General features: G+C 37.2%; 2 protein-coding genes across 11 annotated transcripts in view; one reads left to right on the plus strand and one right to left on the minus strand.

Annotated features, from left to right (window-relative positions):
- Positions 1-22: 22 nt before the first annotated feature.
- On the minus strand, positions 23-14,909 carry LOC127522364 (dnaJ homolog subfamily C member 11). The gene is made up of 16 exons (XM_051912215.1): positions 14,804-14,909; positions 13,957-14,086; positions 10,206-10,279; positions 9,984-10,085; positions 9,068-9,196; positions 8,863-8,985; positions 8,714-8,787; positions 8,452-8,641; positions 8,262-8,347; positions 5,077-5,193; positions 4,809-4,964; positions 4,627-4,696; positions 4,451-4,508; positions 2,205-2,347; positions 1,977-2,106; positions 23-1,902 (listed from the first exon to the last, which is right to left on the minus strand). Exons 1-16 carry the CDS (start codon positions 14,876-14,878, stop codon positions 1,877-1,879), a joined length of 1,683 nt encoding a protein of 560 aa, XP_051768175.1. The 5' UTR covers positions 14,879-14,909; the 3' UTR covers positions 23-1,876.
- A 1,307-nt stretch (positions 14,910-16,216) lies between these two features.
- The window catches only part of camta1b (calmodulin binding transcription activator 1b), a 306,867-nt gene continuing 306,551 nt past the window's right edge, over positions 16,217-16,532 (plus strand). For 4 of the 10 annotated variants that reach the window (XM_051912526.1, XM_051912527.1, XM_051912531.1 and 1 more), the window contains exon 1: positions 16,245-16,342. In XM_051912526.1, coding sequence (XP_051768486.1) covers positions 16,318-16,342 — 25 coding nt within the window. In that variant the 5' untranslated portion in view covers positions 16,245-16,317. Of the gene's footprint in view, positions 16,343-16,532 lie in introns of all 10 variants that reach the window. The other 6 variants (XM_051912524.1, XM_051912525.1, XM_051912530.1 and 3 more) reach the window with 3 other exon arrangements.

Below are 16,532 nucleotides of genomic sequence, written 5' to 3' on the forward strand. Positions count from 1 at the left end.
TAACTGAAGAAGTCAGATGAAATGTAGTTTTCTTCACTTTTTATTGTTTAAATTACTCTTCAGGTCGATTACATAACATGAATACATTAAGGTTTTGCATCAGATAGGAATGTAACACCGGTTTCTTTCAGAGTTGCAAAATGTGGCTTGAACAAGAGCTATGCTAAAAAGTCAGGAGACGTGCAAGGTGTAATGACAGTACTGGATAACAAACCAGGGAACATCAAAAGGGCCATTTTTAAATCACACCAAAATGATGCCATGGCCTGTCAATAGTGCATGTACTTAACACTGACCCAGGAATTGGGGAAATTCAGCCTTATTTTCACTTCTGAATGAGAAGATTATTGTTGCTGCTACAACAATAAAATGACTTGATGTTGAAATGACTTTTTTCCCTTATAGCCCAAGAGACAAAAGGTACAGCTGGAAAGACTGTTACAAATAAACATCAATTACAGACTTAAATTAGGTAGGTATTACCCACTCATGACAAATTGCACTAATAACACAATGTCAAATTAAGAAAACTAAAACAAAAGGTGCATATTAAAATGACAATGAATGAACAGTTCAGTGGAGTAGTTGCACAAATGAGGATCATTTGAAATTACGAATCATTAAATACTGTTCTGCTACTGTGATTTTATATTTGTAACAACTCTGTTTAAACCCCTCAATCAAATCATGATAAATACCAAATGTAGCACAAAATTATCCAAAAGGTTTATACTAGCTCAATCTAAGCATTTAAAGTCAGTAAAACTAATGCAATTCAACTTTTAAAAACTGAGAAGGGGAAAGTTGCTTATAATGTCCAGATGCAAAGAACCACAATCTAAACAAATAAAAATAACAGCATGTCCTTATTTCCAGTTCACTGGCTCTGATTATGTACAGTAATACTGTTGACTTTGAGTATTTTAAATTTGGAGAATATATGGTGTATAAATATCTTTGATATGGAGGAAATGGTGAATCCATTTTGCATGAAGTTTGCATGAAGAAAATTATGTAAGATTTCTTGTATTTTTGAGATTTCTTGCAAGTCCATTTTAAACGACCTCCCCTAATTGTCAATATCTTACAGTAATACAAAAGACCTCAATTTAGGAAAAAATTGGACATTTTTTTATTCAGATTTTCATGTATCACAGAAATTAAAATGTTTAGATTACAGTAAAATTTAGAATTTGCCAAGCATTTTATTTTTTGTTGTGAGATTCACCTGAAAATATAAATATTAACCCGATGAGTGTTATCCAAACAGAAATTAAAATCATGATCCTATGGTAAAAAAGCAGCTTCTACAGTACTGATTTTAGAGGCAGTGTAAGCCTAAGATTTCCTGTTCTTAAGCTCAGTGTACAAACTTGCAAACCTTTCTGTCAAAAACATTATCAATAAACAATATCAATACCTGTCCTATTAAACCACGGGTTGTACAGCACTTCATTACAGTGTGAACCATACTTTTTTTTGTTACAGGAGCTTTTATTGCTGTACTATCCAGTAGATATCTTCAGATAGTGTCGTATTAACACTGATTAAGACTGATGGATTGAGCGATATGATATTTGACTACCTCCTACTACCTGAAAACAGACAGCTATCAAAGCTGCAGACGGGTTCAGATGGTTCATCGGAAGTCTCACTTAAAACTCCAGATCTTAAGGAGATTTTAAGATGTGTTCGACCCATTGACGATATATGTTAAGGGATTTGAGTTAAACAGACAACACAAAGGTGATACACGGGTGAATACGTGGAATGAAGAGGGGCAGCCCTTCGGATCACTTGATGTCTGACTGTCCCTTTATGTTCCTTTGATGTCCATTGAGTTCATCTGTCCTTTCTTCCAATGTGTGGAAGATTCCTACGTCTCTGAAGTGATTCTATGAGCTGAATGAAAAGAGACCAGATTAGAATTAACCATCTTTTTGAAAACATTCCCAGCTTGCTTCTGTAGTACTCACATTGTTTAGGTATCCTAAGAGGCTCTGTGTCTCCAGACAAGACTTGGTGCATTGCACCTCGGAACTGGTACAGCAGCTTTAGGCTCTTTTCCTCTCCGACGCACGGGTCATAAAACCCCGGCAAGCCAGCCTGATTAACATGAGACAAAACTAATTAACGGGAAGCACCTGGCGAGAGTTTAAGCATCTCATTGATGTAAAGCACCGGTTGATGTTTGCGTGTCTAACCTTCGATGCTTCTGTAAGAACGAGTTTAGAGTCTTTCACTAAACACTGGAGCGGGACAGTCACGTCGATGACTTCTGCTTTCTCACGTTTCTGACTATTGTCCAATACAAATTTGCCGTACCAGGCATTTAGAATGATGAGACCTAGAATTAAAAACATTTGAATTTCACAAAAAACGATTCATTTAAAAAGAACGTTCCATGTTCAGTATAAGTAAAGCTTGTATGGACAACAATGTGTAGCAGGCTGTTGAGTACTATTAGTGTTTCCACTCGTCCCAGAGTTTGCCAAAGAAAAAAGATTGACAGTAATGTACCAACAGTAAAAAATGTAAAGCTTGTGTTAATTTTATCAGACAAAAATGTGTATTATTTAAGCTAAGTTCATTTTAGCAGTGGAATATAGTTTATATAATATAATATAGAATATAATTTAATACAAATATAGTTTTCTTCATTTTTGTGATGATTTTTTAATGATTTTGTAGTGAAAAATTATTTTTAGACAAAAAAGTAATTTCTAGTGAAACAAATACAGTACATTACTCAAAAAATATATATTAATGAAAGAAATTTTCATGATTTTTCAAGAAACTCCATGTAAATAAGGGTTTATGAATTGTTACATCATGTCCCCTGGTATCTTTGGACATACTGTATATTTACTGGTTTTATCAGCTATATCCTGTCATTACACAAGTATAAATATTCGATATAACTGTTGGGTATAAACGGAAGCTTGTTTCCACCATTAAATAAAAAAAGAAAAAAGGTAATTGCGACTTTTTATCTCACAATTCTGACTTTTTTTCTCAGAATTGCGAGATTTAAACTCGCAATTGCGAGTTATAAAGTCAGAATTGCGTGTTATAAAGTCAGAATTTTTATCAAATTCTGACTTTTTTCCCAGAATTGCAAGATATAAACTCACAATTTCAAGTTATAAAGTCAGAATTGTGAGATATAAAGTCACGCAATTCTGACTTTATAACTTGCAATTCTGACTCTGTATCACGCAATTCTGACTTTATAACTCGCAATTCTGACTCTGTATCACGCAATTCTGACTTTATAACTTGCAATTCTGACTCTGTATCACGCAATTCTGACTTTATAACTCGCAATTCTGACTCTGTATCACGCAATTCTGACTTTATATCATGCAATTATGACTTTATAACTCGCAATTCTGACTTTATAACTCGCAATTCTGACTTTATAACTCGCAATTCTGACTTTGTATCACGCAATTCTGACTTTATATCATGCAATTATGACTTTATATCATGCAATTCTGACTTTACAACTCGCAATTCGGACTTTACAACTCGCAATTCTGACTTTACAACTCGCAATTCTGACTTTGTATCACGCAATTCTGACTTTGTATCACGCAATTATGACTTTATAACTCGCAATTCTGACTTTACAACTCGCAATTCTGACTTTGTATCACACAATTCTGACTTTGTATCACGCAATTCTGACTTTATAACTCGAAATTCTGACTTTATATCACGCAATTCTGAGAAAAAAGTCAGAATTGTGGGATAAAAGTCGCAGTTACCTTTTTTATTTTTTTATTTCATGGCAGAAACAAGTTTCCATAGGTATAACACATTAGTGTGTAGGCAATTTTTGCTTGTTTTCAAATTGAGTTAAAATAATGATTTTCTGTGGTAATTGCCAGTATATCACAGATGCTGTCCATAGAGCTTAACTTATATCTATCTGAGGGCCCGTCCACACGGAGACGAGTTTAGGTTTTATAAATCTGAAAACGACACCCTTGCATTTTCGTGTATACAGCCAATCCGTATATTTTGTGAAACGATAATGTCATCACCCCACGTGTCGATCCTAGTCAGACACCGCTAACTGCACAAAACAGCAACAACAGCGGACTACATGCTTGTGTTCGTGCTGCAGAAGCTACCGAGCCTATAAGCTTTACTAAAATAAAGCTTTATTTCTAAGCTTTACTAAGGTTTGTATACAGCGCGCAAGCTTTATGCGCATGCTCCAAGTCTTATTCTTTGTTTTTAGTGTATCTCTGTGGCAGAATTACAGTGCCACATACTGATCTGACATGTATACTACACCGTTTTGAGTTGGTTTCAGTGGTTTCGTGTGTACACAGATGTTTTTTAAGAAGAGGAAAAAAAAAAGATCAGATAGGGAAAGCTCTGGCTTCGTGTGGATGTAGCCTTAATGTATAAAAAAAAATATGTATGGGTTTTCACAAACCCATTTTAGATTCCTCAGCGTCAATAATTCTCTTCACTGACTCTTGCATCAGCAAAACCTGAAAACCAAAGACACAATAACACAAGAAAACAACATATCTGTCCTGATAAATGGTTGTTTGTGTTGGCATGAGGGAGATAGTCATTGTTGTTTATGTACGTATTTATTTTACTCACAGCAGCTTCAGCTTCTTGCTTCCTGCGAGCAATTTCTGACGCAGAATCCTCCTTCTGTTTCTCCAACTCCCTGTAAACAACCAAATAGTCAGGCCTTTCATCAGAGAAACTGAGGTAACGTAAAGACAGGGGTTTCAGGAAAATGGGCGGTTTCAGAGCAGTAATTATGGATAATAACTCACTGTTCCTTCTGGGCTTGTATATAAGGCATAATAATAAGCTTCTGGACAGCTAAGTAGATGGCCAGCGGGCCCACAGTGGCATAAAACACAGCGCTGGGTAAAATCTGGTCGGTCAGATGAATCGGGAAGAGGTAGGTCTGACTGGCTCTGTTCAACCTGTAGAGAGAAGAAAATGACCATCATAAATAGACCACCCACGAGCAGCTTGAGTTTAGTTTGCTGTTCTGCTGAGCTGTGCTTATTGTGGTTAAGTCAAGTCAGTGCTAACCTGATTTTGAGGGAGACTCCTTGGGGTACACCAATGCTGACGGTAGCAGCCAAAACACTGTGGCGACTGATCTTACGCTCTGCACCATATTCGACCACGGTGCCAAAGAACCCAGTCCTGTTGGATACAAAGACAACAAGTTATCAGGGTAGACATAGGAACTTTTTACTTCTATAAAGCTAGGGCTGGGCAATAAATTGAATATTATATATATATATATATATATATATAATTTTTTTTTTTTTATTTAAAATGAAACAACATTGTGAACATAGCAATGTGCTTTTCATTTGGCCATTAAGTTTTCTACAGGTCAGGGCCCGTTTGCATGAAAGCCCTTAAGTTAAAAAAAACCCCTAAATTTTAAGGTTAAGGGTACCCTTAATGAAACATGGGTTGCAAGAAAAAACCAAAGGGTCCATTTAAAGAACATTAAAGCTGTCATTAAGTATTTTCCCTTAATTACTTAAGTGTTCCCTTAAGTAGTGTGGCAGGATTTTGAGCATCCTCTGGCGTTTGTAGCTGGATGCAATCGGTATGCATGCACTCTTAGGAACAATGTGCTCGAATTTTAGGACACTCTGTGTCATCCGTCAGGCCCCCGTTAATAATCTCTATAACTTAAATATTGTAGTAGAGTTTTAAAGTTTAGTAAATGTTAAACTTGCTTAAAAGCAAAGTCCCTTTAAGACAAGTCATTTAACTCAGCGGCCATCTTTGAAACGCCTCTCAGGCATGCAAGTGCAACTCCTATCTCTTTGAATGGGGAAACATCAAATTCTCCAAAGCTGTTTGCCAAGCTTTGGATTAAATTTCATATTTGAAATCACCAATGAAATCTGACAACAACTGTCTCATAAATTTTTTTTCCAAACGTTCGAATCATGACAAAAAAAAAAAATGTATTTTTTAGGCTGGATCAAGCTAATGAGCATGCGCAGACCTAAACGCGCATCTCTTGTGCCTCGTTTCGGAGGCGCGCATCTGACTGTTTCTGTAGAAACCGGTGCTTCTAACGGCCGCTGCAGTGACGCGATGACTTTACCAGTCGGCGATTGGCTCTTATTTTGAAGGCGGGACTTATTCTGCCATATTGCACGTTACACTTTCTCCCATTCGAAACAATACGAGTGACACGTCTTGTGTTATTCTATAGTCTTTGTTAAAAGTCAGTGGTCCGTTATGTTGTTTATTGTGGGAGATTTTATAACGATAGCAACTGCTTCTCGAAATGCTTAGTATAAACACTTAGATAAGGGTGACAGTTAAGACATTTGTTGCAACGCTCTTAAAGAAATATATTACCTCAGGGAATTTTCCCCATCAGGGATACCTTTAAGTATATCCAATTAAGAGGTTTCATGCAACAAGGCCCAGATTCATGCCCACTTCTTAGCATAATACTGTTAAGACAGCATTAGTGATAGCATCTCTGATTTAAGTTCTTTTACCACTTATTCAACAATGTGTTCACACAACCACTCAAAAGTGTTTGTTGTATTTTCCATGCTTCAAAACTTTTTGTAAAGTATATGTAGGCAGATGCTGTTGTTTATTACTAATGTTTACTAATTAGGGGTGGGAGAAAAAAAAAATCGATCCATTGATGCATCGCGATTCTCTCTCCAACGATTCTGGATCGATTCTGAGCTTATAGTTTTTATTCAGATGCGCGATGACGCTGAGTGTGCTTTAGAAACACCCGTATTCTGCTTGCTTCCAATTCCTCACACACATACACCACTCGAACCTTCCGCAAAATAATTATTTATAAAGTTCGGAAAGGTTGAAGCGAATTACAAAGGACATTCGCGGGCTTCATTGCACAGGATGGCCTGTGAGAGACGCGCACTTTGTTTGATGTTACACATGCAGTGCGCGGGTCTCACCCGCCGGTATTTTCCTTACAAATGCTCTACGAAGTCATCATTTATGTCGTTTGGAATGCAGTGGAGTTATATATTTAAAATATGAAACTCAGAAGGCTGATTTCAATTTCAAATGCTGACGCACACTTTTGTGAAGACTGCTCGCGCATGCGGCTGCGAGCGACTTCGTGTAAGTGGTTTAATGCACTTGCGTCTCAAAATGGTTTTATGAAGCAAAGTTAATGTAAACAGCTAGTTAAGTCTTAAGGGATTAAACGGACAGGACAAACCAAACCACATTACTTCTTATATTTCAAAAGAGATCCAATGCGTGAATGCAGCTTGATCTCCCGCCGTCTATGTTGTCATAGTAAAAAAAATCAATCAACAGTAAAGATGAGAAAGAAAAATCACTCACAGTTCTTGAATGTAAAATGTTCAGATAATCTTAAATACAGAAAGCACTCTTTGTTTATTGCTTGTAATATGTTTCTTTGCTCCTCTTTATTATTTGCTACTTGCTTTGTGTTTTGAAGTTATATTACTTTAAAATTCTTAACGTACAATTGTTTTAATTTAGTAATTTTTTCAATTTGTAATTATTTTAAAAGGTAGGCTACTTGTAAATGTAAGTATTTTAAGATTTTCAAGTCGGTAAACTAATTAATTAATTAATTAATTAATTAATAAATAAGAAAAAAAAAGTAGATCGTGACTCCCACCCCTATTACTAATGTTCCTTTATCTAATTGGCAAAAATTATGTTATAAAAATGAATATATTTATAATTTCTGCTCATGAGATCTATTTCATATATAAAAGGAAAGTATTGGTATATACTGTACACTACCAGTCAAAAGTACTCAGTTTTCTTTTTGAAAGAAATGAACACTTTCATTCAATTTTATGCAAGGATGCATTAATCAAAAGTGACAGTAAACATTTTTTTAATGTATATCATGGTTTCCACAAAAAATATTAAGCAGCACAATGGTTTTCAACATTGACAATAATAAGAAATGTTTCTTGAGCAGCAAATTAGCATATTAGAATGATTTCTGAAGGATTATGTGACACTGAAGACTGGATTAATGATGCTGAAAATTCAGCTTTGATCAAATTACATTTTAAAATATATTCAAATAGAACAATTATTTTGAATTGTAATAATATTCCACAATATTACTGTTATAACTGTATTTTAGATCAAATAAATGCAGCCTAGGTAAGCAGAAGAGTTTTTTCAAAAATATTAAAATTTTTTGAAAGGCATTGTATACAGATTGCACATCTGAAAACCATAGGTAAAACACATACTTGATGGAACCTTTGACCTTGGTCTGGTCTTCATCCTGGAATTTGTACTGATAGCTCATCATTAGGTAGGAATGAGGAACGCCCAGCTGAGGAACAGGAATAAGAACAGATGAATTGCATTCTTAATGCATTAATTTTGTTTTGAATTAAACAAATTGCCATCATCAATATACCCCTGTGAGGGCTTCACCTGCAGGGCCAGGGTGAAGTGGCTTGTTTTAGTGTCCCTGACGATGCTGGTGGTCATGGCAGACTGGCTTCCCCAGCGCCACTGCAGGTAGCCCATAGTGTTTTGGTCCAGGTGGCGAGCCATCATTGTAGAGGCACTAGGCCGCACGCCACGTGAGGAGAACTGCAGTCCCCATTGGGCAGTCACAAAGCTACGCGACACAAAATTCATTAGAGATTCACAGAAATGAGACTTCACTCATCATACAGAGACGGATACCTACCATCGTGCAGTTACGTTACGGAATACTTTCATCCCAAATAAAGGTCCTCTAACGTCCCCTGCACCAAACTCCATCTTAAGACACATACAAAGAAGAACATCAGAACCAGAACACCACAAAACCTGGAGGTGTGGTGGAATGAGTCTCACCTCTCCCCAGCCCCTCGCTGAGGTCACACGGCGCACACAAAGGTTTATATTTCCTCCTCCATTGCCATTATGCGTAGACAGAGATCCAGAGAGGACAGCGGTATCTGAAGTGGTTAGGGGCGCCTGCCAAACAAAAACATGCATGAATATAGAGCACAAGGGAGATGGTAGTGACATCATGAAATGCTCAATTGTTCATCCAGACCTCAATGGATTGGGAAATGTGCATCCTGTTGATCTCAATATGGGGAAAACCTCCTCCTGGTACATCCTCAAAGTCCTCCTCATATCGATCGAAGAGGTCTGTTGCATCTATGCCAACGCTTATTGTCCCCTGAATGAAGACAAATGATGAGTAAAACCTCATCCAGATCAATTCTGCATAAACAATTTCTACAAAAACACAATAGGATTTTTCCATTGGCTTTTGGATTGTTGCAGAAAAAAAGCTCTGTGCCCAACAAAAGTTTATGATTCTTACGTGTTTTGTTCATCATGATAATAAGTAAACTTTTATGATTTTGAAGCCTAAATACAATCGGCAGAAGAAAAAATCTAAACGTGGCTATAATCGAACTACACCACGGTCGCAAGACTTCAACGCCACCACCATTAAGTTTTCGACAACCATTTCAGTCATTATTCCCTGAAAGTTTGAGTCAAATAGTTTGCAAGAGCACGATTATAAACACAATGAGGCTGTGAAAGTGGACTAGTGAGTAGATGAGTTTACTGTTCGTTTTGATGACGTTTAATGTCCCAGACAACCTTTATAGCCCCATTTAGCCACTTGTTACAAACTTGCTTCATAAATTACAATGAGCAAACTGTATGTGCAACATACAAAAAACCCCCACAAACAAACAAACAAACAAAAAAATAAAGCAAGAAAGCAGTCCTCAAATATCTGTTCCTCAACAATCAAGCAAAGATTTGACTGATATTATCTGGCTTTAAATTTCAGAAGAACCAAAAAAAAAAAAAAAAACTGGCTTACTGAATCTTTTAAATTACATCAGATGGAGCACAACAAAACCAGAAGGTTTAGAGAAATAAAACTGCATTTCGGGAAATAAAAACCATCATTATCTCCCACTGTCATTCTGGTCTGGAATGTCCACCTTAGGGTTTGTTCTCTGCTGGAGTCTCCTCTCATCTCTCTCCCTCTGCAAACGTTCATATTCCTCCCTGATCTCTGCAGGGGTTCTCTTCCTCTCCACCACCTAAAGATAACAGGGATCAAGCAAGCAGACGTGTCATTAGTTTCACATGCACCACAGTAACACACAATAATACAAATATTAATTATAAAAAACACTGTCAATGTGGAAAACAAAACTAACCTCCCAGCCTTCCACCTCCAGGCCTTTCTTCCCAAATATGTCATATATGGCTCGGGATTGTGGGTCACTGAGAACTAAGCAGAGGTCAAATAATGAAAGTCAATTTTATTTTTTTATTTGTCACAACCATTTTTGTATAAGACTAAATACTTCATACATCAGGCTTATATAGCTCATATCTGATATAAGAGGATATAGAGCTCATACTTGAGGAGGGAACAAAAAAACGTTAAAACGAAGAGAACCTTGATTTTGCCTGAAATAAGCAAAAATGTGCAGTTTAATGCAAATGTTTTTATTTATATGTTCAAAAAGATCTCCCAATAATGCTTCCAGGATAAACATTTTAAAATATGGGCCAATAAAGGACTTTCCCGCATAGAACAGTGTTTTGAGGAGGAGATACTGATGTCTTTTGAGCAGCTTAAATCCAAATACAACTTTGGATTTTTAAGAGTTAAAACCCAACTGAAATTACCTAGATATAACAAACACAATTGGAGCAATTTATCTATTCAAGTCAACCTTTATACAAAATAACCTCTGGAATATATAACTCCCTTATGATAAATAAGGTGCTAACAGAATTGGATAAATCTGAAGTCAAATGGGAACAAGTTTTGGACATTAACATAGATGATGGAACATTGGGTGAACTATGCAGGGATGGTGCTGCATCATACTTGAACTCTAGATATAGAATGATTCAATTTAACTTCCTTCATTAACTTTATATCACACCATCAAAACTCCATAAGTGTAATAAAAACATTTCACCTCTGCTTTAGATGTGGAGTGGGTGAAGGAACATTTTTACATTCCACATGGACCTTTATTTTGGCAAAAAGTATGCAACATTATCTCTGATATTCATAGAGTCAATTTTCCAATGGATCCAATGGAGTATGCCTATTGGGTAACTATTACAATTCTAATCTTCAACAGGATTACACCATAAAACTTACAGAAATTTTGTGTAGCGAACAGCAAACGTGATGGCACCAGAGCTTCACAACAGACATTCCTTTGTCACACTTTGATTAATACAAAAGCGTGTGATAGGATCCACAACGACATGACTATCGTAATCAGGACTGCCAAAGGTGGAGGACAGGAAAGACGACATCAACGGCCCATTGTTTAAAGACTAATCTCATCACGAGTTGCCTTTGTTCACCTCAGCCCTCCATGCCTGAGTCCTAGGTGTAAATGACCTTGGACTCCTAGGGCTGCCAAACAGGTTCTGGCTAGAGCACAGCAAGAACAAAGAAATGCTCCAAAAGAAAGACATTTTCTAAACATATTGGCTTGAAATCACCAAAAATGGAAAGGAATACTGTAAGGAACATGTCCTATACATCCTTTTACTCATCCAGGAAACTGTGCACACACAGTGGAAACCACACCTGGAATAAAAGTCAATGCAACTGCACCCACTGAGACAGAAGTGTGATACCTCAACCAATTCACATCAAGTTTGGACTCTACGAGTTCAGAACACTGCCACAAGGACGTTGAGAAAGGTTTGAAAAAGAAATAAAGCACTTTCAAGGTCCTAAAGACACTGTCTTATTTAACTGTGTATCTTGGGACAATACAACAAGTTCCACAGGATGGGAAGGTGATGTGATGGGCGGACACCTTGAATGCTACGACCCAATCACATCACCACAGCAGGAAAGGTGGGGATTGGTAATTTTCAAGCAGCCCAACTGCTTCTGCAGAGGACTTTGGCTCCTGACCTGCATAACTCAAGTACCTCCAACCTACAGAAGATCCTACGGACCGACCATCATCTGACCTACAGTTCTCTGGATTACACAAAGACCTCCAGCACTCAGTGCAGCTCTGCAACTGTTGGAAAGCAATCCAGTCCCCCACTGCACACGGAAGGATACCAGTGGACAACGTTTCCCATTCCCGGACTGATCACCGGACCAAGTGAAACGTAAATATAAGCTAACCAAACCTTTTCCCAAAGGCCTTGGCATTAGGTTCTTGCTAAATGAGATTGCTATTTGTGTAGAGACTGTTTAACTAGGGTCAGCGTACACAGATAGATACATTAGACACGTTATCTGTATTCATAGTAAATGCTTATTTACTATTTCATACCAGCATCCAGAAAGACCACAATTGACTCCCTCATAGACTGCTAATTACCCATTCATTGCTTCATCCAATCCGTTGCTCATCTACTTGGCATTTGGTTTTGTTAACATCCATTTGTGTTGTAGTTTGTAGTTTCTGTTTTGATTCCAATTTTCTTAGTAGTTTAGTCATTTTTCCTTTGTAGTATTTAGAGAGTTTGATATTTTACTCTTGTATATCTTTTTGTTAATAAATTCATTTTATTGCAAACTGTGTCATTCTTGTGTTGATAATCAGAGGCTCTACAAGCTCGCCCGAATCTCACTAAATCCTTCAGATTGGTCAGATGATAAACTTCCTCCAATTTATAAAATTCTAATTCTGTCAACAATCTTTCATGATTGTTCTTTATTGTCAAGGTGAGATTCCTGACTGGTGCCCCAAAATATTGGAAGGAATCATCTGACTCAATATTAATATTAATACAAAATATTAATATTAATATTTAAGACCATAAATAACTACATTTGTGGTGCCCTCATGTGAGGCTAATCCAAAATCACTACATCTGTTAATAATTGCCAAGAAGTACATTGCAATGAAGTGGAAATCTGATACTGCTATCCCCATCAGTTTTTGGCTATCCGAGGTTAACAACTGTACAACTGTATTTGGCAACCCTTTATTGGCTATATGGTAGATACTTCAATAGAACAGATTGACTCTCTTTTTGTCTAAGGTCTTACACTGTACTAATAACAATACCCTGTATTTAAATATACCCTGTACATAACATTACCCTGCACCCATCTTATTATAATTTTTGTATTTTTGTTTTTATGCATATTTTAAGCAATTTATCATTTCTTTTCCCTTTTTTCTCGTCTTGTGTATCATGACATATATAATGTGTTTTGTACCATTTTGTATTGTTTTATGTTCCAGTTGAAAAGCAAAAATAAAATATTCAAACAACAACAACAACAACAAAAAATAATGTCTTATTGAGACTATGTTAAATACTTTTATGATCAAATCTATGTAGTTTTAATTGTGGGGGCAAAATATATTATACAATGCAATACAAAGATGATTGAGAAAAATACATGTTCATCAAAAGCCTGATGTATAATATTTCATACTTGCATTTTAGCATGATTTTTCTAAACAATTATATATGGATAATCAATAAACATAAGTTGCTTCAGTCCAGTTGATGTTCATTTTGCAATATAAAAGTTATTCTTAAATTTACTTCATAAAAAACATTAAGGATTTCACAGCAATTAGACATGAACCACAACCTGATGGGGGGACGTTTTTACAATTATACTAAAAGTTATTTTACTAACTAAAAAAGTACTATTAATCAGAGGAAAGAATGCATGCAGTAAATTGAGTACAACAGGTTTTCCAGCAAAGTTTTGATCATAATTTAGACGCCTCCATAATCAATGTATCAAATATGATACAGTATCAGTGATAGAGTTAATTTTTCCCGTTTGTGTTTCACAAAAACAAAACAAAACCTAGCAGCATACAATGAAATGACATGTGGGTGAGGAAAATAATGACAGAACTTTCATGTTTGGATGAATTATTCCTCTAATCTGTGATCTGAAACTGTCATGATAGTCCTGGGGACAGTTATAATAATTACCCTCATATGCCTGGTGTACATAGGTGAATAGTTGTTCTGCCTGCCTCTTTAGCTCAGGGTCTCTGTGCTTGTCAGGGTGGTAAAGCATACACAGACGCCTGTACGACGCCTTCAACTCTTCTTGAGTAGCCTGTGGACCGTAAGATAGATAAATAAATGATAGACAGACAGATTGATGGATGGGATAATATCAAGCAGCGTCAATATAATTTGAAATTAGTTTAGCAACATTCCCAAAGCCGTTGAAAAACAACAGCTCTGGCCACATCTTGACAACAGTCTTCTGATTGATTATCCTGCCCAGGTAAGACCACGCATTGGCGGGCTTTTGCATTTAAACTCAAACGCGAATATTTCCGTTACATCCTCAGAGTTTGAGGCAATACACAGCTCTCTGCGGTCGAGCACAAGAGCGAGCAGTTTTTTTTTTTATTATGGTAGGTATAATAACATTACAAGGTTTGATTGAGCCTATTTTTATTGGGTTATTTATGAAGAGTATTGCTTTTTTAAGCTTTAATAGTAAGTGAATGGGCTGTTCTGAGATAAGCTCTACATGCGCCATTTACATAAGTAATGCGTACATGCGAAATATAAATAAACACACTAATGGCTGACATAGTAATCTGACAGCTGACAGATACTGCTAGAAAGGTGTCCAAGCATGAAACGTCAGATCAATGAGTACAAGCCCAGTGCAACCGGCATATTACAGTATACGATGACAGCCTGTATGAATATCTCTTATAGGACAGTGTCACCTAATGGGAGAAATTGCACGCCCCTCTACATTCTGTGCAGAGCTTAACTATGGAAATGACTCTTAAAAACCTATCCACTTCCTTACCTCTCTCCTGGCATTGAGCAGAGAATAATAATCTTCGTTATCTACTTCCAATTCAATTTCCAAGGCAGCCGCCATGTTCCCAGTATCCCAAAACCCTCCCCCCCAATTCCTACTACGGCGAAGGCCTCTCTCATGAATATTAATTACGCAATGTGACGTTCGGCCAATAGGTCCATCTGATTGTTGAAAGACTGACGTTGGAAGGTAACGTTAGGGGGTTTGTTGTGAGCTGGCGAATGCTGTTTCAGCGAAGGCTTGACTCATGAATATTAAGTATTTTGTGTGTATAGGAACTCGTCGAGGAAACGTCAGTACGACGAAATGAATATTAATGAGCTAAGCCTTCGCCATAGTAAATTTGCCAATTCGTCTGTGGATGAAGCTCAGGATCCATTTGTTCTTCTGCCACCGTGTGTTCTGGAGAAGGAGGGCGCAGATTTCAGGGTGAAAATTTCCAAACATTTTATTTAGCTAATTAAGTAAAATTATTGGATTAATGTTATGGATACATCTTATTAGTATAAATGTTAAATAAACATTTTATTAATTATTATTTTATTATTAATAATACAAATAAATATTATTAATAACGATTATATAGTGATGTCATCGTCCCAAAACTACAAATACATTGGCAGTAATCACTACACGCTGTATTGTAGTGGGTAAACATTCTTAATTCGGCTTCATTTGGGAAAACGGACTGTTTGTGGTCGATGAGTGGAGCTGTTCTTTCAGCACCATCTCCTTCAGCACCCACGAGTGGACAGCGCTCAAGAACTCATGAACGAGCTTGGAGCCTCCACGCACGACCTGACACATCTTATCCAGATGTTTTTCTTTTTCTTTTTCTGTGGCGTCACTGCTGACTTGCAATACAATAACCTTTTAGAGTAAAACCTTCATCGTCTCTATGCCTACGTCCATATCATTCTCGTTTCACAATCATCTTCAGCACGAGTGGCAGATTTACGACTCTAACATGGCTGTTAACATCTAATTATATGACACAGTGGGGCATGTTATTAGTACTTAGACTGCTGGACACGTATCTCGATTAGCAGTGTTACAAAATAGTTCTCTCACGCCGCTCGGTGGGCAGAACGGATATGGGTGTCTTTCAAGCATGAATTCATAAATATTTTGTTGTATGGACTTAAAAGATTCATATATGTATGTTATAGTCCAGGTTTCTCCCTAAATCTGATAATCGCATGATCCTTCCAAAAAAAACAAAAACCTTATTGGTCGCTGCATTGTAAAGGTGTCTCCTAAATAAAATCAATTCACCAATGGCGTGGAAGGGATGGGGATACGGATTTCGCAAATTCATGAAGCATCACCGAAAGCACCATTGTCATTTATGGCACTTTGCGGCCAATAGCTAACGCGTATTCACGCACGCGCCTCCCGCCTCTCGCCCCCTCCTCTAGCCGCGTCCTCGCCGTGAACGCGCGTGGTACCCCCCCGGTCGCTAGGAGGAGGAGGAGGAGGATGTGGCGCGCGGAGGGGAAATGGCTGCCGAAAACAAGCCGGAAGGTAAGAGAGAAATAACAAGATTATTATTTTTCATTTCGCAGTTTTATCAGCGTTAAGCTCCAGATGATAAAGATCAGGATAGGGATGCGCGACGGAGAAAGTCAGTGACATTTTCGCTTAGCTTATGTTTGTCACGAAATGGCAAAAAAGCTGAAGCGCTGATGGGATTAGCCATCTCAGAGACGGCTAT

Source organism: Ctenopharyngodon idella, chromosome 11 (assembly GCF_019924925.1).
Source record: "Ctenopharyngodon idella isolate HZGC_01 chromosome 11, HZGC01, whole genome shotgun sequence".
NCBI classification, from domain to species: Eukaryota; Metazoa; Chordata; class Actinopteri; order Cypriniformes; family Xenocyprididae; genus Ctenopharyngodon; species Ctenopharyngodon idella.

Bases quoted from the DNA above. Each gene is read 5' to 3' on its own strand.
- LOC127522364 (XM_051912215.1), bottom strand. From the start codon at position 14,878: ATGGCGGCTGCCTTGGAAATTGAATTGGAAGTAGATAACGAAGATTAT. The intron at 8,986-9,067 runs GTCTGGATGAAC...TTTGTTTGGCAG, and splicing joins ACATTTCCCAATCCATTGAG to GCGCCCCTAACCACTTCAGA. The intron at 8,348-8,451 runs GTGAAGCCCTCA...CCTGTTCCTCAG, and splicing joins ACTTCACCCTGGCCCTGCAG to CTGGGCGTTCCTCATTCCTA.